General features: G+C 34.1%; 3 protein-coding genes across 4 annotated transcripts in view; 2 read left to right on the top strand and 1 right to left on the bottom strand.

Moving 5' to 3' along the window:
• blo (bloated) overlaps nt 1-5985 on the bottom strand; it is a 101277-nt gene extending 95292 nt beyond the window's left edge. For both annotated transcript variants that reach the window (XM_073091876.1, XM_073091875.1), the window contains exon 1: nt 5666-5985. The gene's annotated coding sequence lies outside the window, so the exon portion shown is untranslated. The remainder of the gene's footprint in view (nt 1-5665) is intronic.
• A 3439-nt stretch (nt 5986-9424) lies between these two features.
• stmA (Protein EFR3 homolog stmA) overlaps nt 9425-26987 on the top strand; it is a 34698-nt gene continuing 17135 nt past the window's right edge. Inside the window, exons 1-4 of the mRNA XM_073091880.1 lie at nt 9425-9524; nt 23544-23748; nt 25844-25994; nt 26522-26674. Of these exons, the coding sequence (XP_072947981.1) occupies nt 9440-9524; nt 23544-23748; nt 25844-25994; nt 26522-26674 (594 nt within the window). The 5' untranslated portion in view covers nt 9425-9439. The remainder of the gene's footprint in view (nt 9525-23543; nt 23749-25843; nt 25995-26521; nt 26675-26987) is intronic.
• Nucleotides 13351-15015, top strand: Ccnl1 (cyclin L1). Its single transcript, XM_073091879.1, has one exon. The coding sequence runs from the start codon at nt 13553-13555 to the stop codon at nt 14795-14797; it is 1245 nt and encodes a 414-aa protein (XP_072947980.1). The 5' UTR covers nt 13351-13552; the 3' UTR covers nt 14798-15015.

Here is a 26987-nt window from a genome sequence, read left to right as displayed (position 1 = left end):
GTCACCAGCACCACTAAGTAGGTGGTTGGTATTGAAATAAAACAGAGAAATAGGTGCTAAGAAGCAGATCATAATATCCTCCATTTTGTTTGAAGTGTCGCATAGAAAGATGGCGTCGATGAACGATATTCCAAATTCAAATTTAATAATTGCATGAATGTCAAATTCCGATCTTCGCTAAAGAAAAGAATGGATAGTTTTATTATTATAGTTAGCATTTTTGTTAGCTTAATTGTAATTGATTTTGTTTGTTGTAATTTTACACTGCTCTTTCACCGATTCTCATTTCGAATATCATTCCGGACAAGTTTCGGAAAGTTGACAAAGAGTTAAAATTTTCGTTGCTTATGTAGAATCTTATGTAGATAAGATTTGATTGACTGTGTTAACAGAAACTATTTGTAAATAAATTATCTGTGGAGGCATCATAGTTGTTAAAAAAAACATTATTGAGCATTACGATGTTATGTAATAGGCCTGTAACGCCAGGTTCCAGGTTCGATTCCGGTCAGGTCCACCTAATTTTGAATTTAGATTATTTGCAGTGTTGTCTCTGTAATCTTGTGCGTCTGTCCATAGTCTCAAAAATATAAAAATCCTAGCAAAGTTATTATTTTTATTTAACTCTATTTTTAGCGTACCAATAGATGTCTCTGTCCCAACACATATTTGAGATTGCCAACCAATCTATAGGTTATACTGTTGATAGATTAAATAGCGTAGGTAGAATGACCTCACCGGACCACGTTAATAGATATCTAGATGATTTATCGTTCTAACAGGTTAATGGTGAAGTGACATTCGCTGTAATGAATTCAAGCCATATTGAAATTTAATTAGAATTTCTAGCTTAGTCTAGCTCCGCGATAAGGATTTCCATTCATGTTTTGTGTTGGGATTATTTATCTTCGTGAAAACGTTTTATCTTAAGCTGTGGACGTAGTATTGTTGGGCTTAATACCCCGTCTTCCTTATTTACCTGGCAGGCATCCTAGATGCCACGAATGGGCTTACATAAGTGGTTTTAGGAGGTCTGGAAATAGCCGAGAAAAATATTTAAACAGGAGGATCCGTTTTTGTTTTTTTTTTTTTTTGTAGTCTTTTTTCGGAGTTATACCATTTTTTTGCAGACCGCCGCTGTTAAACTCCTCCTTAACAACGCCCATGATTCAACGATTTATTGCCACTGCGACGAATATTATAATATTTTCCAAAATGAACTGGAATTACTATTTCTAATACCCTAAGGTATATATCATAACAAAATGTAGGTATGCCAAAACCTGGTCAAGTAACATATTCCCAAATAAAAAAAGAATAATGTCGATACCTTAATTCGCAAATCAGCCAACTCCACTTTTTGTCAAAATGTTTCTTTTTTATTTTGATAGTAAATGGCGTTGAACGAAATCAAAATAAATAAAAAAAAACATGTTGACAAAAAGTGGAGTTGGCTGATTTGCGAATTAAGGTATCGATGTATGAAATCAGTGGTTTTGGAGTTAGGTATATGCGCACAAACGAACATAAACAGATTTAATTTGTGGTTGTAATGTATTCACTTAGATTAAATAGGTATCACTACGACAGTTAAATATTTATAAAGATGTCAAATGTAATGCACTTGGACTGAAGCTTTCAAAAAAGGACTACACCTACTGCGTTTTCCAAATCGATTATGGTACGGTACATAATTTATATTAGTCTCACGACATCATCACTTGTCGCAGCGCGTTGATATCTAATGTACCACGATAGTGATGTCCACCAATGTCCCTTTTTGTACCGTAGTACGCTGAGTACATTTGTCATAACATGTCGTGTTATTGTCAGGAATGTGTGGGGAATATACATAGTCCTGTTAATGTTAGGGGACCGAAGAAACCTGTTAAGCTACGGTCTAAAGGTAGGTAAACATTAGGAACCGTTAGGTAATATTTTGTCGTAAATATGTTGCATGTTTTATATTATAATCAAGTGGAAGTTGTTACAATCCTATTTTTGCAATAATATAGTAGGGATTAACTGTTGCTGTATTCTGTTTGAAGGCTACGAACTGTGATAAGGCGAATGTACGAACGAACGGATATACGAATGTGATAAGGCTATGAACGTATTTTTGCTTCTATCCGACTTCAGTTAGGAGTCAAATCCTATTTAGTTAGTTATAGATGTCCATGACAGTGACCACTAAATACTAGGTTGGCTGATGTATGACTATGACATGTCCTCATCTTTATGTGTGTTCATGACATTTCCAAAAAAAAAAAAAAGACATCTCAATTCACAATCAATCCAAACTATTCCAAACCCACGCGTTCTAAAATCAAAGTAACATCACAATAGACCAATTAAAAACACATCATCGCGTACCCAACAATACCTTCGCCGTTTTTTTGGAAAAGATCTAAATGTCCGTAATTGGCCAAGCGTGAAAGAGATCGGGAAATTAGACTCGATTTGTTTGATGGCGACCCGACGTTGCCATAAAAAAGTTTCGGGCGTAAAAAGATTTCGCCATAAAAAAGTTTTGACCACAAAAACTACATCTTTGAAATCTTGTACAAAAAGCGTTAGGAATGATGAGTTATTCAAAATGTGGAAGCATAGTTCGTCAGAAGTTGGTCTATTCGGGGTAATGGTGTCTCATGTTCTCATAAAATATACGTGTGTGATGACTCAATTTATGGTGGACAATACCTGGAAACATAGTTATAAAATTAAAGAAATAATCTAAGTAAGGATACTTCCTTTTTTCCAAAATAATTTATTTTCCTAATATTCCTATAATTTATTTTCCTGTTCTAGCCAAATATTTTATTCGGAAACTTAATTTTATACAGAAGTAGTCCAAAAAGTTTATAACAGACGTGCTTTCCATTAAATTAGTTTATTAAATAAATCAATCAACTTGTCTGTGATGCCTTTTGTTTGTTTATTATTTTTTAAATCAAATAAAATGAATAAATAAAAATCCGTGTCTCTATGGACCATGGATATCATGAGACCGTCTGAACTAATTTTCACAACACTGAATTGAACTTTATAGAAATCGATTATAAAAAAATGTGAGCCGTCACGGGACGCCTGGCAGATGTGAAACATCGACATTATTTTGTAAAAGAAATATGCAGAAAAGAACATATTGTGATAGGAACTAAATATGTCATAATGATAAAATAAAATGTTACGATTTTTTTCCAGATAACGATGACTATTTATTGAATAAACTTTTATTTTCATTAAATACAAAAATTTACGAATTTATTTCAAATCGTGACTACTTAATTCGTTTAATCAGTGACTTCGACGACTTCGACAGTGATCGATTGCGCATGGCGACGCGTCGCCACACCGTACACACTACTGCATATAGACTGTATATATATATACCATCGTATAGCGTGGCGATGTCGACGACGTCGCCACGGCATGCGTCGCCACGCCAGAAATCGGTTTTACGTGCGGCTATAGATGTTTCACATCAATAATACATAAAACCTACTTAGGTTAGTTTTATCATACTTAAAATGGTTACGAAATGTAAAATATCCTTGCTTTAAAATATACGAGTAGGTTAACTCAACTAATAAATCGTTATACTTAAGTTATTACTCAAATCATAAAACGATTTACAACACTTACACGACAAAAAGTCATGGCAAATGAAATAATAATTATGACAAGGAATTTTCTAGAATTACCGCGTACGTTACACATATGGAAGGCATATTTACTTATGTTCGTTCGAAATGCAAATGTTTGACAGCTAGCGTGTAGCCACTAGCCTCTGATGGTGACAGATGGGAGTTTAATTTATTTTTAATTGCAACATGGCATCCGTTTTGCTTACCTTTGACTTTACGTTTAAAAGGTCTACATGTTACGTCATGTTGCAGATTACTTTTTTATAGGATGGCCATACATACAGTCACACCGCTAATGCAGTGACATACATATATGTACAATGTACATACAGTGATACACTGTTGGGCTAACATGTTCTTTCAAAATGAGAAAGATTCTAACCAGAGTCTATCAGACTAAAAAAATGCAAATTACTTAATTTACAAAATTTAAAATTTTCGTAAAATTCTAGATTTGTAGGTGCGTTCCACACGCATATTTATTTTAATTTAAATTTATTTTAAATTGGCACCCCGGGTAGCGCAGGGGTAACAGGACTTTGACGCACGGTATCCCGGGTTCTATTCCCACCATTAGGTTCTTTTTGGAATATGGATGTGTATCTACCTACTAAACATTGAATATTAGTGTTATAAGAGTAGAAAACATCATATTTCGAAATATAGACCTTGCCGGTTTTTCCGATTGGTCATATCTTGGAAATAACTTGATGCCTTTGAAAGGGGTCTCAAAGCAAAGAGACCTCTTAGATTATGACTTAAATAAATATGTACCGTGCTTATAATAGTAATATGTTACATTTAGGTGCACTATTTAAATACAGGCATAAATAAGTCCATTTTTAGTTTATTGTTAACATTTAATGTATGTAGAATGTTAAATAAAATTTTTTGGCCTTAAAAAAAATACAGGCAAAACCACGCCATTTAAATTGCTAAAAATACCTATTCTATCCGTGATATTTCAACTAGACTTACCCAGCAGTGAGACAAAACCTTGATGATGAAATATACAAAATAAATAACTTATTTTATACATTAACACATACGTGCTATAATACTAGTAAACATAACTCGTTTGAGCTATGAAATAGGGTATTTCATATCATATTAATGTACGTGTCACGTTCTAAAACACGTTGCAAAATGAATATTAATTCTGCACGTATTTATTTATGACTATTAAGCATAGGTATGACGTTTGACATGTAAAAAACGAACCTAAGGTTAAGGTGATCGGTACAACGGTACATAATGCCATATTGTACCGTACATAATAGTAAATTTGTCACGGGACGGAACTGTTTCCAAATATGGAAATGATATGGAACACGTATGTATGAGAATAAATTATGGTAAAATGCAAAAAAAAAAACTGTAAAATACTGTAACCTTTACCTTATATATAGGTACGAGGTTAAATAGTTACGACGTAGTCAATACATATTTTTTAATAAAAATACTATTTTTATAGGACAGTTACACACATTACAAATTTAGTTTTAAAAAGTCTCTATCAAAGATCAATAATACATTGGTCTCTTCTTCGGAATTGAGACAAATTTTAATTTGATAAAAAAGTTTAGGTATCTATCATACCAACCATTTGAAAAATTGGAATGGTGGTAAGTGTGGTAACATTCGGCCAAATAAAGCTAGCTATTCACGACCACTAATAAGCTTAGACGCTCTACTACAGAAAACTGATAACAAAAACTTTCAATTTATACGGAAAGGTTAGCGTAGCACTAGAATCGAATGGCTTTAATATAACTCGTATTGTGCAAGTTCAAAGTATATAATATATACAATTGTTGTGTTATTTTTAAATAAAGGACTGGGAAAATAAATGACATACTTTGACTACCTTCGCGCAAGGCAAATTATTCAAATTAAAATAAAATTTCCACAATAAACAATCACGAATGACAATCACATTTAAAACGTGTTTTGGCAAGCTTTAAGGCTATCAAGTTATCGCGCTTTTTCAAAAGTAAAACAAAAGAACTTGGACTTACCGAAAAAAAACGTATCCGGGACTCCGGCGACAGTTCAAATGGCAAAAAGTAACTGAAAACACTCGCAACACTACTCACACGCCGAGATCTAAACCTAAATCCTAATGAGATAAACACAACGCAGGTACAATGAAAATTTTATCACTATTACTTTTAATCGGTATTTTAATCACAGTAGTCACTATTATTCAATAGACGCCATTTTTTACGACTTAGAAAAAAAACACTGCACTAAATTGGCGCGTAGTTTGACAGTTGGATTAAGATGGCGGTAAGAACGGCCGCTCTCCTCCGTTTCTCGAGGTCGACTGAATGAGTTTAAAATTGGCGAGTGAGAGAGTATTACGTAGTCTAAAAGGCTTTGCTGCTGCGAATAATAATTCCACAGGAGGCCGTGCTCGCAAGGAAAACGGCTTGACTTATTTTTTATAAATCTACACTTGGACGTTGGTACGTTTGTCATACAACCTATTCGAGTGTAACAATTGGCTCTGTTATCTTGCATCACGGTCATATAAATAAACTGGAGTGGAAGGTTAGAAGTTAGAATTCAACAATTTAGTCACGAAATAGTCTAACGAGCCCTAATAAGAACATACGGACAATAATAGACATAATGAGCGCTATGCAAAAGTTTCATAGGTGCAGCTTTGACACTAATTTGTAATGTCACAAACGAGACCACAAAAGCTTTAGTCTTGTGTAACTTCGAATAGATGGTACAATTATTGAAGTAGATATTATTGATGATACATTTTCAGTTTAAAACTGTCTTGAAAAGCAGAGGGAATACACACAAGTAAAGAGAGATTTAAAGGATAGTGCTGTTGAATTGTGCTAAGTTTAAAATAGTTTAAGGAGCGTCTGGAACAGGTGTAAATGTTTTGCTTACAAAGCAGGGACTAACGGTCTAAATTGAAAGGTTTGATGTGGTAGAGCCCTTCGTGGTTCGACATTTAAGCACTGCGTTTTCTGGCTTAAAAGACGTATTATTGGAAAGATACTTATGGAAATCACCTTTACCCATTTCCCAATGTGAAGCAGTTCTGTGCTTTAGAGGAAAGTTGTGGACGCCGGTAGTGGCGGACAAACTCGTCGGAGACCCGGGGCGGAATATTGAATGAGGTCTGGAGGAGAAGTTGATCTAATTTTACAAGCTTTTAAAAGTATCTACAAGAGAATTTGTAGACTGTTGGAGGCCCCCCAGAGACCCGCGGGACCACCTTTGCAAACCCTTATTCCGCCAGTGGATACCGGCTGACTCACATATGAGGCTATTATATTAGTCTTAAAAGATAGCAACACATATTTGTGGTCGGATTCAGGTAGAGCCACTTTCCTGTATGGAGTTAACTGTAGATGTTCATAGACGTCATTGGAAATTTACTATCAGGTGGACTGCATGCTTCTTTGATACTCTAACCTCATAAAACCTAATCACCTTTTTCGCTACTACTATTACATAAAAAGTGTAGGCTATTGAATGCCATTGCTCAAGACAAGTTACTCAAAGCAGAGGATGTTGCTTAATCACACATTTTTACTTTCTTTGCGTACGGGTATGTGGAGCACTCGTCTTTTACATGTCGAAGGCCAATCGCCAAATCTGACGCAATATGATGCGCTAAGGCAATACATTATAATATGGCAAGTTCATTAGTGCATTTTTGGTCTCCATACTGAAGTGCAGTGAAAGGCAAATGATTTAGAAGGATTAAAGAGCTTTTTCTACAAAATTATTCACTTGACATACATACAAACATACAAAAACTATAAAATTATTCTTTTTAGCTTTCGACAATTTTTTTTTTCAGTTTATTGAAGTGACAGACGAGTCTGCAGTCCACCTGACCGAAATATAAGCCCATAATAGAGACGTAGTAAGCCAGGAAACAGGAGGCGACATATTTATCCTATCATATGACGTGTATTTCCTGTAAAAAGACTGTTCGAATCAATTTGCGCCCTGGGGGGGCATTTCAAGACTAAACTATTTAGAAATAAATAGACATGTTTGTCTTCGAAATCGAGTGTGAATATTTCGTATATTCACATATTCGAGTTTACAGTGGTAGGTATATGTGAAGTTGCCCCTGTAGTTCCGGGGCTGGAATAGGGGTATTGCCGGCAGTAAGAGTGGAAGTGGGAGTGGGAGCTCGAACCGTCCGGGAAGGATGGCGGCATGTGTGGTCGCATGCCATCGTAAACACCAGATGTGCGGGAGGAGCGTAAACTGCTCCCCCAGGGCAGAGCCCGGGGCATCACGCTCGGCTCTCCACCAAGCGCTGAGGTCGGCCACCGGGGGGGTTTTAGTGCGGTAAGAATTGCACATAACCCGGCGCCGCTCCCACGTCGTCGGGTACCTTTTGAAGGTTCCCCCTCGAAAAAAAAAGGTATATGTGAAGTAGGTAGTATATGTAAAATAACTTTATGTACAATTGGAGGAACATACCATGCGTAGTGGCATAATGTAGTTTACTGATTTATGTAATAAGAACTGTCGAAAAATATTGTTCGTAAAATGACGGCGAAATAGCAATCACCTCGCTACACATATAAAAATGTGGAAATTTGAAATTCACAGACAGACATTAATTTTATATAATGTTTATCGATGCGCAAAACAGTTATATAAAATAATTTCCATATTAACGACTACCGTAAACTTTCGCTCATAAAATATTGGCATTTGTTACCTAAATAACATAATCGAATCGTAATCAAAATTATTTTGGCGATTATGGCTGTTAATAATAATTATTTATATAATTTACGATAATAATTATGCGTTACTTAGTGTAGAGTCACATTTTCTTTGGTTAACGGCAGACTATAATGAGTATATAATACGTAATACGCTATTAATATGGCCCGTATAGAATTTAATACAATATTATGAATATTATTAACAGATCATCTTAAATACGTTAAATAGATTACGACGACGAGTAAATCGAACACTGGTGCAAAGAAAAAAAAATGCCTAACATCCGAAGTTCTTATAAGGTTCTTATAGACCTCGAATTAAGAAAGACACAAACACATAAAACTGAGTGAATTATCAAAATAAGTGTAGTATCAAAATAAAAAACGTTGATTCTTTTTTGGAAATACATGGTCATAAATTTAATTTTTATCCGATTGTTGAGCATAGTGCTGCCATCTATTATTGATAGTACGCACTATTTGCATTAAGCTTGCAATACAGTCGATACTAGCGCCATACATATTGAACTTTGCGCATTATCCAGCTAAATATAGAAGGTATCCAAATGAAACAAGGCTTTATGTAGTAACGTATTTTTTAATTTTGTCGAATTACACTTATTACGACCCCCTTGACAATTTGACATTTCCCTTTTACATGTAGCTATTCTATAGCTACTTGTAAAACATATTTTTTCTGTTTAGTGAATTTTTTGACCTAAATAAATATTCGTGATTTAATTTATCTCTCAGTATACTCTTCAAAGTTATTCTAACACCTAACATTATGGGACTAAAGTCATATTATTAATGTAACTTCGTATACAGTGAATAAAATCTCATTTTGCCTCTAGTGGTCTAATTCGATGTTCAAAAAATGTTTTTAAATTAAGACTAGCTCTAAGGATATTAATAATTATAATAACATATATAGTTCATAACAATAGTGATAAATTATTGAAATCTTGTATAAAAATCTTAAATTATTTTATCTTCTCTTGTTTATCTTTTATGAGTGTTATCTTTATATCAACTGTTGTTAAATTATTATAAATTTAGTTTATCAATATGTCTTTCGTGAAATGTTGTTTTGAGGCAGGCGAAGGTCATGACTTTTTGGATTCCTTCATCCAAAAATGCACGGACCCAGGATGTAAGTAATTTTACCTTTCTGACCATATTTTAGACATAAATACAAACTAAGAATAACCCTTATAGCTTCTAATCTAATTATTATGTTTGTCATTGAAATAACTGTCCTATTTTCGGCTGTTTGTCAATAATATTGATTAACCTCTCCGACGACTATTGCACACTTATGTGCTATAAACCGAATATTACCGTTCGCTCGACTATTGCACACATGTGTGCTATGGCTACCACGTGAAACAAAATTCACATTTTTATCTTTATCTTACATTATTTTTACAAGGTGTCTGAGACAAAAATAACGATAAATAAATTATACACGAATTTGCTACAGAAAATTAAAGGCATCCATATAATATTTGATATTTTGAGACATTTAAAATTGTACACTGTCAACATCGTATTACGCATAGATTTAAGTCATTTAAGTACTTTTACTTTTTAGTTTATGGCGGGAGTTCGGATTGTGCAGTTGTTGTGATTTGTTTTGTGTGTTTATAAGTGAAACAGTAAGTAAAATGTTATTTATTACTGATATTATGCATTATTAGACCTTAGTTTTATTGTATAACAGTGTTTCATATCAATTTCTATAACATAATAGTGTCATTATCTTCATAACAATAATATTGATTTTACTTCATCAGGACTATAAAACAAAATGTCTATGTCGTTTTAGGTCATGGTATAAAGTATTTTTGTGAAAATAATAAATAATAGTATAAAAGTAGGGAATCTATAATGAAAAAAAGACATTCGAAATTTTGTTCATTATTACGAACATTTATTTCGTATTGTACGGTTTCGGATAAAGAAGCGCTAGGGACGTGCCGTACCAATTACATCGTCATTAGCGTTTTCATGTTATATCGATTTTCTTCCTAAACAATAACTTCAGTATTTTTCAAATGAGTTATTTATAGTATACAATTATGCGTAATCTTACTATTGAATGACAAATAATTAAAACTTTGTAAATATAAAAGCTATCGTTTGTTATTATTTTATTTGGATGTTTACTACGTATGTAATATAATTATGTTTTTTTTTTCGTAGAATTGGGATCTTCAGAAATCCTTTTTCCAAAACGGCTGCTGTAATTTTTGGGATTGAAGTATTGAAACAGAAAATATTGAAAAGCGATGTGTTCGTTATAAAGTTGATCATCAAGTAAGTAATTATCAATAAATTATATGTAATACTAATATAGGTATATATAGACAACCACAATAATTATGTATGGCATTACGTATTTTTTTTTATAATATAGGAGTAGCAGACGAGCATGCAGTCTACCGGATGGTAAGTGGCTACTGCCCCCCATGGACATCTGTAATCAACCCTAGTTAGGATTAGATATTCCTATCTGAAGTCGGCCACAGATGCGCCACTACTCCTGAGGACTAATCTGGAACGCCTCGGAAAAGTCTTGTCTCCCTTACCACACTTCAAAACGAAACATAGTAGCGCCTTACACCGCTATTATTAGGTAGAAGTAGGTGTGGCGGTAGAAAAGTTAGGTAGAAGTAGGTTTTACCACCTTTTCTATAGGTAAGCACCATTTATGGATATACGTAGGTATAGACTTTTAACGTCATTTGAATAAATGAATACTTTATATATTTTTTATTTATGTGTCCTTGATTTAGTGTTTGTTTGTTTCAGTCATGATTTCAAAGAAGTTTGTCATTAGAATTGTCAGAAAACAAGAAAACCTTAAAAATAGAAGAAAATCTGTCAGGCGACGAGTCAGTTGTTTGTACAACGACAGCTACGGTTTTTGTATGTGATATGGTTGATAGGATCACGTAATATCGTTTATAGTTGTTGTAAGTTGGTTATTTATACAAATAACACGTAGATACAGGAAAATATTTATCGCTAATATAACTGATGATTGTCATTGTTAAATTGTTAAATTAAAACTTCAAAGTGTGTACATTAAACTTAATTACATTTATATAAACCCTATAAGACCCTGCATAGCCAAAACCGAAACTATAAGAATTAATAAAAAGAGTGTGTAGGAGTTACGAGGTCAATTTCGATAAAAAGTAAATCCATCATTAGATATTTTAAAAATTTCTTTCACTACCAGGCATCGAACAAGTTAATTTTGAAAAAACACTACTATAAAAGTAAAAAAAAACGTATAAGTTTACCATCAAATAGTGTCGCTTATAAGAATCATAATTTCTGGGAAATAATTATAAATGACAAACTAAAGGAAACGGGTCATTTTTTAAATAAACATATTTTGTAAAAAAAATAACATTAATCCTGTAGCTATAGATATATTTTGTCATTACCATGTCGATAATGCGAACCCATAAAATTAGACTCTACGAAAATTGTTCAACATGCCTAAAGATTTTTTTCAAAAACAAAGTTTGAAAAATTGTTATTGTTAATTTCAACAACACTGTCTTGTAATAAAATTACGCTAAAAATAAATAAACTCCGTTATACAAATGAAAATGATAATAATATTCTTATGGTACAGTAATAATAAAATATAAATGTAAAGTAAAATCATATTATTATAATGTGGCATGATGATCGTGCGTACATACCGATATTGTAACGGTCACATCACTAGTACTTCTACGACTAGTCCGGCAGTGTTTTGTTTTATTGTCATCTTTGTGTAATTTTGATAATTGTTTCACTGTTTTTGTGTATCGGAGGTTTATTGTGTTATTTGTTATGTGTGGAAGTAAAATATGTTGGTTTTATTATAAAAAATGAAAGATTCTTTCGTTGTTCGTGAGTTTTCTATGACAAAATCAAATTTATTGTAAGTTGCTATTTTAGTGTAACAAAGTGCCGAAATAGTATTTATATCAGTCATTTTGTAATTTTAGAAGAATAAAATAAACACTTGTATGACTGTGTTGTTTTTTATTGTAAAACTCCTCAATTATTCATAAAATAGATAGCTTCTAACGAAGTAGTGTAACATGTTTTGCACCTATTTTTTTTGTAATATTTCTTACAGAATAAACACACCACACGATATAATAGCATATTATATTTTATTACAAACCAGAAAAAATAAATAATACAGTAAATTATTACACTTTTTTAGCATATAACTTCGAAATCGTTTATATCAAAGTATTAAGTGATTACAACAAAAAACACTATTATCGACCACTAAAATGTTAAATCATACGATAATACACTTAATAATTAATCGATCACTTTTTATTTCATGCAAAATATTAATTATTTTTTACGCAATCCGTCAATAAAGTAAAGGAAAAATTTAGTAGCCATTTTCTAAAAAATCAATTTTACGCGGGTGAGTTAACTGTAGACAAGTTGTCAATGTCAAAGTGAGTGGAAGTGTTAAACACTTAGCTTTAATTACTGCCGCCAACCTATATTTAACTTCCGGTACCTATATATAGATCCGGATTCGTTCTGAAACAGATGCGATATTTTAGATAAAATTTTCAATAGTAATATGATATAACTAGTACCATGAATATCATTCGACAATTTTGTATTTTAATAATATAAATCCTTAATAAATGGAAATATGTCCTTAATAAATGTAGTGCAATGTACGACTGGCTATTTGCAGGAACTAAACGCAATGGCCTCCTTAAATTAAAAACAAATTTTGATTGTTGACTTGTGTTGTGTGAGTCATGCAATCAATTCACAATTTTTGCGAAAAGTGTCGAGCTGAGTCTTTATTTTAGCATTGAAGTTAGAATAATAGTTTTATAATGGCGCAAGGTGAGTACTAAATGCATGTCTAATTAAAGTTATACTTTAGTTTTTAGACACTTTTTGAGTTGACATATGTTCGAGTTGTGGCGCCATCTTGGTTGCCTTTTCAGATGTCATTCTTTAGTCGACGCGTTTTCGTGTTTCTAGTCGAGTTTTTGGTTAAAAGAAGTATTAAAATGTGACAAAAACTGTTCTAAAATGCGGTAAACGTGTTAAAAACGAAAATTAAGTGTAAGTGGACATAAACTAGTGAGTAATTGACATTTTTGTGACTGTTATCAACTATTCAAAATGACTGCAACAACAGTTCAAAATCAGACGAAAACCACGACGACTACAACGCCAGCGAAGCCGCAGAAGAAGTATGGCAAGATTATACTGACTTTGCACAACTGCTTGCTACCAGAATCGACGTTTAAGCAAACGCCGTCTCAGGCAGATGGGCTGGATATTGAGACTGAGACCGATCTTCGTATACTTGGTTGTGAGATGATACAAACCGCTGGTATCCTGCTCAAGCTACCTCAAGTCGCTATGGCAACTGGTCAGATGTATCTACAAAGGTTCTATTACTCCAAATCCTTCGTCAGGTTCCCCATGGAAACCACCGCCATGGCTAGTATATATTTAGCATCGAAAGTCGAAGAAAAGCCCTGCAGAATACGTGACGTCATGAATGTGTTCAATCACATCAAACAAGTACGAGCACAGAAGACTATAGCCCCATTTATAGTTGACCAGAACTATATAGAACTAAAAAATCAAGTTATCAAAGCGGAGAGACGTATTTTAAACGAATTAGGCTTTTGTGTACATGTAAAACACCCCCATAAACTAATTGTGGTCTATTTACAACTCCTACAGTATGAAAAACATAAACTACTCATGCAAATGTCCTGGAATTATATGAATGATGCTCTACGAACAAATGTATTCATGCGATTCCCCCCTGAAACTATCGCTTGTGCTTGCATTTACTTAACGGCACGTAAAATAGGGCTGCCCTTACCAAATAACCCTCATTGGTTCCTGTTATTCAATGTTACTGAGGAAGACATCAGGGATGTGTCATTGAGTATCTTGCAGCTCTACAAGAGGCCTAAAGTGAATCCTGATGAGTTGGAGAACAAGCTAGAGTTGTTGCGGAAGATATATCAAGCGAACAAACACATACAAGCACAGAAGGACAGAGAAAATGCTAAAATTGAAGAGAAGAAAGCAGAATCGCCGACAGCTTCGACTTCTAAGGATCCTAAGAGAGATTCCAAAAAGGATAAATCCCCGAAAACCCCACCATTGTCATCAAAGTACCATAGCAGTCATAAAAAGAGGGAGAGGCGGTCCCGATCTCCGTACGACCGAAAGAGAGAATATTCCAGTAAAAGACATAAGTCCAGGTCTCGAGATCGGGAACTGGACCGATCAAGAGAAAGGCGGTCAGATGATAAACGCAGTCGAACTACATCAAGAAAGTATGATGACTATGACCGATCTAAGTCTAGTAGAGACAGCAGAGAAGAGAAGAGAAAACATTAGTAATTCTAAATAAATACTGCTCTCAAATAAAAATAATTTCTATTCAACAAATTTTGAAATTCTCTTTCAAATCTGATGTTTTCTGACTTCAAGTATATCTTTGTAACTTTCTTGTACTATAATATTAAAAGTAATATCAGCTACGCATTTGTTTAAAATAGTCCTGTTTCAAATGTTAATGTTGTCTCGAATGTAAGGAAATAAATACTGATAATGTATTGTGTTGTTTTCTTTCACTTTTAAATCCATTATGAAATGAATGTTACGTAATCAACTAAGAATAGTTCTTATAAGCGTTTTGAATAAATTAACATTCAAAAGATAGACACCAAAAGGAAAGTTTAAATGGAGTAGTGGATGTAATTATTAAGATCAGGTAGACATTACTAAGACTTGCTTTATGATTTATATGGTATTATGTCAGTTCTGTACTATTCAGTTAGTGATATAGGATTAGAAGCACTTTCTATAAATCTGTAGGCACAATAAATGTTTGTAGCTTATAAATAGTCATATGCTTTTATGTTACTACTGCAGTAAGTGAGCAAGATATGCATGCAGCAATATTAAATGTTGACATGCGTAAATCAATTGTTTTAAACGAGAAGTATACCATGTCACAAAATACTATTCTTATAGCTAAGGTTTCTGTTTATAATGCTAGTATGCTAAGCTTCAAGCTAGTAATAGCCTAGTGGTTAAGAAAGTCAGCCTTTTAACCAAGGGATCAGAGGTTCAAATACCAGGCATGCATGTCTAAATTTTTAACCATGCATAAATCAGTAATGTATAATCTTATAGAATTCTTATTTTTACTTAAACTTTGATAAAGAGAAAACCTTGAGAAAGGTAATTCATTCAATCATTAGTCACGGACAATGACCAATTTCATTGTTATAGTGTTAGACCATGATATAACTTAAAAAGTTACGTCAAGATGGACTCACTATTTTTTCCCTATAATTACTTAATAAGTTACTAAATAAGTTTTGTAGGTGGTAGAATCCTTTGTGGTTAACTCTGGAGGCACCACCATAGCATCTTTAGCCTAATAATAGCATTGTTCAGTGCTGTGTTCTGATTTGACGGGTGTGGTGAGGTTATCTGAGGCATTCCAATTTAATCCTCAGGGCTAGCAATGTTTCTAAGGCTGATCTCAGGTAGGACTCAATTCTATCTGGAGTTGATTATAGATGTCCATGGGCGCTACTAGCCATTCATCATGAGAAAAACTTCATCCTCGTTTGCTACTTGGATATTATAAAAGAGTCCAAAGATATGTTAGTACCCAAATTAAAAAATATACATTGTTAAGAAATATCTTATCCGTCTCTGGGACTCTCACCATAATGGTTGCCTAATTTTATGTGGTTAGTCAAATTTAATATAAGTATTCACCTATACATACTTAAATCTCTAAAGTTACTTTAATTTTATGTGGATAGAGGTATCTTTTTGCTATTATGAGGGCATTGCTTGAAGGGACGACCTACCCACAGTACGTCAGGTGAATATCTAAAGACTTGTACACACGAACTTTTTTAAAACTCGTCAAAAACTAATTCGTTGCCTTATCTTTTTATAACTTGGCAAATTATACATTAAAATTTGACTAGCTATCGCGTTTGTTATTTCATTTATAAATTCGGCCGTCTGACGACCCGCGTGGCGGAGCGGTCACCATGCCGGTCTGACACGCAGAGGGTCCCGGGTTCGATCCCCGGCCAGACAGATTTCTAAATGATGAATTTAGATTTCTGTTTCTGGGTCTGGGTGTTTGTGTATTTGTCTCTGTGTGTGTCCATAGCACCCACGACACAGGGAATCCTAGTGTGGGGCTGTGAGTGTAGAAAGCGTTTTAGTTTTTTTTTTTTTTAGTTTACTAAGAAGTACAAATTTGAAGAGGTCTTAATTAGAGGTATCTAATTATATTCCGATACTGTGCGCATTGAAAATTTATTATCACTTGACATAACGGTGAAGGAAGACATTCTGAGGAATGTTGTTAGAATGCTTGATAATATTCTCTAATCATTGTTAAGGACTTCAATACAGGCAGGCCTTTCGATCAAGGGGCCGAGGTTCAAATCCTAGGCACGCGCCTCTGATTTTTCAAAGTTAAGTGTATATTAGAAACTAATTATCACATGCTAAACGGTGAAGGAAAACATCGTGAGTAAACCTACATACCTGAGAGATTTATAAAAAAAAATATCAAAGGTATGTGAAGTCTACCAATACGCACTTGGCCAGCGCGGGGGACTATGGCCTTATCCTTCTCATTATGAGAGGAGACCCGTACCCAGCAGTAGAACAGTAATGGGTTGATGATGATAATCAATACAAACCGAGTTTATATTGAATGCCTAGCAGTTGGACTGTAATAGGTTAATGATAATGCAGCATTGCAGTATTATTGTAGCATTCAGATTAAAACCAATCGCTAGTATCTAAATAATAAATATCAATCGATTTATCGGCCCCGACTGCAATACCGTTATTTATAGAACTACTCAGTGTTTCATTGCTCCAAATTAACAATGATATAACCGTTGCATTATTTTTGGCAGGAAATTCTACAAATTCTATTAAAGGTATACCTGTGTGTATGAATCAACAGTCACAATACATTTCCCTTCAAGGGATTCTATCATTAGAATGTGTCTACATTTTTAAGTGTTTATAAGCGAGTTGCTTGAATCTGAATATAGAAACTTAACTGAATGCTATTGTCGTTATTTCTAAACGAATTGAGGTGGTTTCGTGGTTACAATTTCTTAGGTATATGCATTTTAACGTGAAGTCGCCCCAAGTGTATATAATCGCATTGTCGCGTCATTCTAGTCGTTGCTATTCAGTACAATCGGGCCCTAACCTACTTTACAAAATTACTATGCCTTTTTCAAGTAAGTTACAATCGGGTTAGTTTCTCAAACAGTTCAATCCTGAACATTTGCATCGTATATACTGCGGCATGATCGCCACCATATGATCACACAAGGTTTGTTTCATTGGAAGACTAAGTAGGGATGCTTTTTGTAAGCCTCTCCCTTACTGTACCTTTGAAACAAGAACCCACCAGCCTTTTATATTGCTGTTATATTAGGCATACAGTGTTATCAATTCCGTGCATTGGCGCATCCTAATCACAACAGTGTATACTATTGCGTCCTAATCTACTTGAGATATCTACATTACTGTTCTTTAAAACATTTCACATTTTTATCAATTGCATCATTGCGTAGACGTAGAATTTAAAACAATCGCTTCCTAACCTATTTCAGGTGTAAGGGCTCGAACACAAAACTGCGATGCGACGCGATGCGAATTCGCAACGCAGAAAATTGCGATGCGAATTGCTGCGATGCGATATCGTGCGGCGTAGCGTCTCTCAGGGTGACCAACAACAACAACCACTGTGCGATGCGAATCAATTCGCAAGTTCTTGCGATGCGTCGAGGGAGCTCGCAGATTTTTGCGATGCGACGTCGCATCGCAGTTTTGTGTACGAACCCTAAATGCCATACCTTTCCAGCTATTTATCTCAACTCATGGGGCGATTTAGCAGGCAGTCGCCACAATCCTGCATAACCACATTGACATTATATCGTTATTCTTATTACCAAGTGCACCCTAACCTGTTTTAGACGATGCCCTTTCTAGTACATCTATTTCAATGTTAATCCATAGAGCGATTATTAGACAGTCGACATAATCCCACAAAATCGCATCGTCGCATTGACATTATACCATAACAATCGCGCCCTAACCTACTTTAGGTGATGCCCTTTCCAGCATATCTATTTCAGCGCGCGGACCGGTTTAAATTTAGCGGCGGCCTGTCACTCCAGTCGCGAGCCAGTGGTTTCAGATCGCGACACACGCGCGCACGTACCCTATAAGGGACCAATCGGAAAACGTGAATCGGAAATACCGTCGGAAGTACTTATATGTAGTGTATGTTGAGTAAAAGAAAATATATAAGGGGACAAATATGGTTTTGCTTGCGTAGTTTTGGTACTATAAAAATCGGAAAGATACACGTGTAAAAATTGTATATTATTAAATTTTAAATAAATGGTCTTAAAACTAATGATAGAAAAAAATAAACTTATCGTAAAAATTATACCGTAATTGTAACAAGAGAAGTGCTTATTTAAAGATCTTTAAACTATTGTTAAGATTAAAATAAGCTGTATAATAAATTATTCAAATAGAATCGAGAAAATTTCCCCGCTGGATGTAAGCGTCCCTTTTAAAAGGGTTTACCTAAAATATAAATAACATTATATGGCAGGGATATAAAAATACTAAAATCAATACCGACCGATTCCCACACAACTTGAGGACATTTAAAGAAATTTCAAAATCTACGTCATGTACCTACTTATTTTATTATTTTGTGGTGGTGGAGCCCCTTGGGTGTACCATGTAAAACCTATATTCAAGCTTCGGTCACTAATCGGAACATATTAGTGATCGAAATATTCAAGTAAATAAAGATGTTTGATTTCGGCTTCAACTGCGGCACCACCACTAACATACCAATTTCTGCTTTATGAAAAAATGTTGAGTGCTGTGCTGGTTTGAAGGGTGTGGACGGACATTTACACCTTTGGAGACCGGAGACCTTTGAACTTTGTCCTTAGGGTTAGCTACGCACCTGTGATCTTTAAATTTATTTGCAGTTTATGAAAAACGTGTATCTATATCATTTATCGTTTATCATTAGATGGTGCATTGTCGTTTGTTACTCCAATTTGTTAAAAAAAATCTATTGCAGTAACAAAAAGATAAAAATGCTCCTGAAAAACATAGGAGGTTTTCAGTTCGAGGAAAGGCTGTACCTTAATTACACGACGGCGCCTCAATCGGATGCGTTATTTAAACAATGTCAGGCTCGGTTCTGAATTAGCTACAGTTTTTTCAACATTTTCAACTGTAATATCAGTATAACTTATTTGAAGAACTTACAAAGAAGAAGCCAGTGTATTAGACGATAAGATAGCTACTGAACTTGTGTATTAGCATAGTAATTTACTATGGTATTAGGCGCTAAGTTAGACATATACTTATATAGTAACGAAATTAACTTAACATCAGGAAGTATTTAATTCAAAAGATAACATTTTGCACATTTAATGAAGGTTACATTTTTTTTAATATCCTAATTTTATCAGGTACTGCTACGGTTTCAAATACCTAAGTGCAAAGTGCAATCGAATAGTCTTAATTTTTTAATGAATTAAAGTAGCAAGCTAGCATGAAGTTAATTTGATGGTGAGTGGTAATAATCCCTGAATTGGATTGGGAATGATCCCGGATTGGAGCCTACCTCAGACACTGCGTGGCTCGTGCAAAACTCATTTTAACTTACTTTTAGTTGGAACTCTACTCTCGAGGAAATTTTCCTTGCCGTTTCTGAGAACTTCAAATTAAAATACAATAATGCTTAACATTTTTGTTATGAAATAGGAAATGATATCCATGATCCTTAATAAAATGGGGATGCTACCAGATATTGCTACCAGATATTGCTTACCAGATATTCCTTCTGAAAGTCTTCCCACACAAGGGTGTGGGAAGACTTTCAGAAGCCAAGCCAAGCTACATCAACTCTACCATCATCAAGTTATAGCGAAATACACGTACTGGAACTTGGTAACTCTAGTAGTCCACTGCCATTTCTCTTTTAGTTATATTCAACGAAACATTATTATAGCTCAGTATTAAAGTAGAGGTCGATATAGTTTACAATACATGTTTCAACGTCAAGATTAATCGTTAGATGAAATATTGCTACGTGTAAAACAAACTGATAATATAAGGCTTGTTTCACACAACTGCAAAAGTAACAAACTTTTTAATAGATTTAATAAAATATGTGTAGCTCTCGCTCGCATTGAAATATGCTGTATGCAGGATGTTTCTTTGGTGTTATACAGTAATAGGTTTTTAAAAATGATATAATGCAATTGAAATTTCCTCTGACGCATAATCTAAGTCCGCATAACTATTATAATAACTATGATTATTTATAAGTATTATCTCAATTGTCTGTAATATTTAGGATCTATGGATCTTGTATATAAACTAATAATAATATAAATTCTTTGTTCTGATACCTTTGATCCAGTTTGTCTTACATCCTTAAGTTATTTGGTGGTTTTTGCTGTAGAAATAAACTTAAGGTATATTAGTAGTTGTGTAATTAGTCCAGCAGTGAATTTGTAAATTAATAAGGAAACAAGTATACTGACAATTAACTGCTACCATTAATGAGGTAATCGACATTTGTCTGCCTTTTCAAGGTCACGTGAGAAACGCAGGCTGGTAATGAACTGCGATAAATTGACCCATTTTATAGTTAAGGCAGTTTTGAAAAGGTGGTAGATCGCTCCATGGATCATTGCGGTAACATCGCTATTTCGTTTTGTGTCATAAAAATGTAGTAACACAAATGATGGCAGACATACATATATAAGACATTATATTTAGAGTTATATCTCCTAACCCTATTTGTAAATTATCAAAACCCCACAAATGTAACTTAACCCAAAACACATTGCATTATATTATTAATGTCCAAATTGAGATATCAAAGATTTAGTTTACGATTTATATTTTTAAGGTAAAAGTGACATTTATCTTTTTATCATAAATAAAACATTCAAAGAATCCATCTATCCGTCGTATGGCCAACTTAAGATGCATTTTTTGCGACAATTCTTGTTACATGCGTGAACATTTTCAACTTATAAATATTAAGCGTTTCGACGAGAATGTGAACGCGCCGTATCGTTTCTTATCTTTTTTTAACACTATCTTGTACTTAGAGCAGTGTACCAGCCGTCATACTATCGGATGGACGGCTAAATATGTGTATACTTAATAAAATTTGAATAAACGTATTGTAAAGTATATTTTGTAAGTGCGGTAGTGGATTTGAATGTGTTAGCATTTAGGGATTTATTATTTGTTATGAAGGCGATATCTAAGTGCTCGTAAAAGTGACTGGTTTATGTATAAATTTGTGGCCCATAATATCGCGTAAAATTTATATTATTAAACGCTAATATATGCAAATAGTCATGCTAATTACCTAAATACGGGGTGAATTTTTGCAATAAATATAAAACAAATATTTCAATGAGAGTAAGTAGGCGATAACGTTTACAAGCAATTTGAATAAAAACGTTAGCCAAAGAAAGTTAAAAAATCCGGATAAAAATATGTGACTAATATGTACCTAATATGTACAGACTTGTTGTGTACATTAAGGTATAAAATATACTAATAATACGATATCGACAGTCAAATTCAATTATAATACTATAGGTACCTCAAATATTAATATTACCTCAAATATAAATCAAATAAACCAACCAACCAACCATGCGTTTATTCCTTGAATATTTTAGTCTTATGACTAATTCATCCGGGTAAACATCATATCGTCAAAAGTGATTTATTTCCAACAATATTATTATAAAGATATAAAAATAACTTAGCGTCAGTGTGAACCAATAAAGAAGTATAAAGCGTGATCAAGAAGTTGCCTATAATGTTGCCTATAAGCAAGATCGCCCACCGCACCTGCTTCATCATAAGCAGAACTGTTTACATGACATGTAAGTTTTTTTGGTTGTTGACCGCCCGTATTTAGTGCTGTTTTTACATGGTTAATACGGTGTTTATTTCTGTTGTACTTGGTTGTACAAAAAAGAAGACTTTATAACAAATTCCTATAATACAAACCTCTCTAATTGAAATTAATTGACGTCTACCTTGCCGAGGATCAAAGCCGGAAAACTGGCCTATTGGACTAATACGGTAACAGTAACGTAGAAAGCGTTACTTTACTTTACTTTACATTTTGAGTTACGTATATGAGACATTTCCAACTTTATCCATAGGGATAGCAATACATCAACTAGTGATTGGCCTTAGAAGGACTTTTTCTTATTGGTAGTCTCTATGGTGGTATTAGACTTTTTCTATGTGTACGTCAGTCTCCAGGGCTCCAAACTCAGACTTTCTTTATCATTTCAGATAAAATAAAATATAACTTTAGGTTTTACATCGTAATTTAACCGGAAGATTAAGATTACGCACTTAGAATTATCTCTTTATTTAAACCTTGAAATATTGAACTTTTATAGATTCATATAAAAAAGTATTTGAGATTTATTCATTTATGATGGAAGTTATTATCAAGTTATAAAGGTCAGTGCACAAACCACCGGGCCGTATGCCATGGCGTAGCGTTGTAAAAAAGTAGCTAAAATTTTTTCTAAAACTAATTTCCTTCACATTTTTTATACGCAAATAATTTCTAAAAATCAGCCTTGCGTACCTGGGATTTGAAATCTGAACCTTAAATGTAAGACCGGTATCACTAAATCATATTTTATCAATGTACCTATCGTCTGTTTACTTTATGAGAGGAGGATACTTATTTCTTGGATGTAGAAATAATTATACTTAATTTAAGTTATTTCTTATTACACGTGCAAAACAATTATGCAATATTGTATGCAATATAAATACTTATCTAAAAACATAATATTATGGACCATGGACTTAGCAAAAACTACCTAATTTAAATAACTGTTATGTTTATAAATCTGACTGAAGTATAAAAATACAGTATACGTTACCTATGCACCTACTCGTATTAAAATGTTACAAAATATAAAAAAAAAATCTTTTTCACTCTAGATCGAACATTTTTTGACGATTGCAGGTTGCTGCGGATGCTGCTCAGCGCTGCGGCCAAGATACAAGCGGCTGGTGGATAACATCTTCCCCGCTTCCCCGTCAGAAGGCCTCGTCAAGTCCAACATGGAGAAGCTCACCTTCTACTCCCTCTCCTCTCCAGAGAAACTGGACAGGATCGGAGAGTACCTCTTCCAGAAAGCCTCCAGGGATATCTATCGGCGACGACATGGGTAAGGTCTTTCTCCACTCTTGGGCCCGTAAAAAAATTGACTGACCATTTTGGTCTGGTCACTTGAGTCTTTGGCCAGTGTAATAATTTTCAAATTAAATTAAATCAAGGAAAATTTCAAGTCTGACGTATTGACACGTTCTCGTGAGTGCTTATTTACTTTACCATAATATCTGATACTGAACAGAAGTTTACATTTCTTCATATCCAAAAGAGCTAGAAAAATTAGCTCTCAAACGATTCAAAACATTCATAAGTGAGAGAGGTAACTGGAAGGAAAATAGGTGCAAACTAATAGGCTTAATACGAAAAATACCAATTGTTATACTTTACTAAATTTTGGCCACTGTTCGGTACTAGTATCTACTAAATGTTTATTAGTTTGTTATCGAACAATGTATCAAATACATTGTTGGTGAAAGGCTTCGATATTATTAACGTTTACATGGAGCATTAATTTGAGTAATCATAAAAAAAAGAAGGGGCTACTTTTACGCAGATTTTTCTTTACTGCATTTGTTGCTAGATGGTGGTGTACTACCCACCGTTCGTATAATAAGGTGTATTGTACTACCCCCCGTTTTTATAATGAATTGCAACCCGCCGGTCGAATGGAGTCAGTCCTACTTTGGCAGCGGAGAGAGACGGACGTGTCGCGCACGAATTACAAATAGATTGTTGCTTTGCGTTCCATCCCCTATCATTGGTTCCATTTGAGACACTTAAATACATTTAGGTTTTTTAGTCGTGCTGTCAAATGATGTTTAAGACAAGTTTTATAGAAATTAATAAAAAAAATCAAACCGATTTTTATAAGATTGGCATAGCAAACGAGCTTGTCCATCTTACGATAAATCGTCATTGTCATGATCATTTTTATTTGAATTTAAGTATACACGTTTATGTGCAATAGTACAAAGCGACATACGATTAATGTGTGATTGTTCCGGGATGTGACTTCTAGACATTCTATTATCTCTGTTTAAGCATAAAGCACTTAAGATAACGTACCTATCGAATGTATGGCACATCAACTTAACCTCGGTTTGAAAGTTTATCTATGATTGAAGTGAGTAGAAATGCATCGTCCAGTTGTATTGATTTTCTTGTATTGATTCCAGTTAAGACCTTGAACGCTGTGTGGAGAAATAGGATATTTCACACTATGTTATAAAAATTTAAAAGTAAATTGTTATTATAGATTTTGTATTTGATTGATTGATTATATTGTAACCTAGAGATTTCTTATAAAAACAATAAAACCGACTGCTATTTCATCCTACAATTTAGACATATGTTAAAATTGGTAAATCCATTCGTACATACGAGTAAACGAGACTTTTTTGCAAAACTTTCTTAACAACATTCCTCCGCAGCTGGGTGGCAACTTTATAATTCTGTTTTTAAATTCTCGATTTTTTGTATGTTCTTCAAATAGCTTCCGTTTTGATTCCGATGTGACGTCATTTCGATAGTAAGTAAGATCGTTGTCGTGAAGTCTGTGCGTTCATAACATTGTTTACTAACGCAATGACGTCACGACCTAAGTAGCATGACGGCTAGCATGACTTTCGGTTTTATCTAATTTAATTAAAAAATAATTGTATATTACCACTTTTAAGAAAAATTTTAATCAATTTTCTAAAAAATACGGTAATACGCAGAATAGGGATTCTGACTAAGAAAGTTGGCATTAATAATGCACGTGTCCTTATGCCGTATTGATTTCGAGTTTGTGCCAAGGCTTTTGCGTAGTATGGTTTTATATGTGAAACGTATTCCCCGCTTGTGTACCGTCACTGATCTGCATAGTTAAGTGATCTGTCGGTCTATCGTTATTAATAATTAATCGATCCAATGTTTTCCTGCCAAATCTAGTAGGTATAATTTGTTAATTGTTCAACTAGTGGTGGTAGTGCATATCTTCTTAAGTTGACAAACTAATACGAATATTATTCGTAAGCGTGAGCTTACATTGGTTCTATTTGACTGATGTAATACCGGACTGAAATACTTCTATTAGAAGTTAAGGTAAATTTTGTTACTTTGTTAATATCTAGAAGACTTATTTATATCTAGAATTATTTGTATTCCAGTTTCGTGATAATAGCCATGGAGGCGATGGACCAACTGCTGGTCGCGTGTCACTCTCAGACGCTGAACTTGTTTGTGGAGAGCTTTCTGAAGATGGTTCAGAAGCTGCTGGAGTCTACCGACCCGCAGCTGCAAATACTGGCGACACAGAGTGTGAGTATTAGTACCCTCATAAGTAAATCTGGATATATGACCGTTTTTGGAAATCAGAAATTAATAATAGTTGTAATAGATCGCAAAAATGACATATCTTTTCTAATATGTTCCTATAATATGAATTTATAGGAGCCTAAAAAAATATCTTTGACTTCCATGGACTTGATTAGAACTTACAACTAATCTATTTTAAATTTTGTGAAGAACTACAGTCAGTTTAATTAGTGTCGCTTAATTAGCTACGAAGAAAACAATGCTAGCTAATTAAGCTTATCGCTTATTATTTAAGAAGAACGGTTCTTCAGCGGTGACACGTTCATACAAAAGATGCTCAGGTCTCTTTCAGTCAGTTGGACTGATGACTTAAAGAAGACAGTGCGAAACCGATGGATTTAGACGACACAGGATCGGTAAAGGTTGCAAAAATTATGGAAAAGCTTTATCAATCAGTGGATTCCAAAAGGAAAATGGAAGCAAAACAGATTTTATCAGGTTTTAGGATGTCATTGTTCGTTTGTTTCCAGTTCGTTCGTTTCGCGAATATAGAAGAGGACACTCCCTCCTACCATCGGAGGTACGACTTCTTCGTTTCGAAGTTCTCAGCGATGTGCCACAGCAACCACAGCGACAAGATCACAAGGGATAAGATACGATTAGCCGGGATCCAGGGATTACAGGTATGTGATCTATCTAACCTGACAGAACATTAATATCTTACAAAAAAATCCTGTCTTTTTTTAAGAGTAAAATATCAATCAAGATAAATCAACTGTGAAAATTGATTGTCAATCCATTCTTAAACTCAATTCATGGTATGAACACTATCGACCTTGTATTATTTTTAGGATTGGGTATTTGGTTATAAAAAGTACTGATTCGCCATTAGTTTTTTGATGGGTTAAAACTAGAAAATCGCAGAAAGATCTTGGGCCGATCTATTTTTCTCTAACCACACTGATTTATTTTTATCATATGCGTGATGTTGTAGCT

Source organism: Epargyreus clarus, unplaced genomic scaffold (genome assembly GCF_041222505.1).
Source record: "Epargyreus clarus isolate Ecla_fem2 unplaced genomic scaffold, WU_Ecla_fem_2.2 ptg000035l, whole genome shotgun sequence".
NCBI lineage: Eukaryota > Metazoa > Arthropoda > Insecta > Lepidoptera > Hesperiidae > Epargyreus > Epargyreus clarus.
The sequence above is the reverse complement of the archived record's forward strand: the minus strand, read 5'-3'. Positions and strand labels throughout refer to the sequence as shown.

Excerpts from the sequence above, each read along its gene's own strand:
- Ccnl1 (XM_073091879.1), top strand. The coding sequence starts at position 13,553 with ATGACTGCAACAACAGTTCAAAATCAGACGAAAACCACGACGACTACA.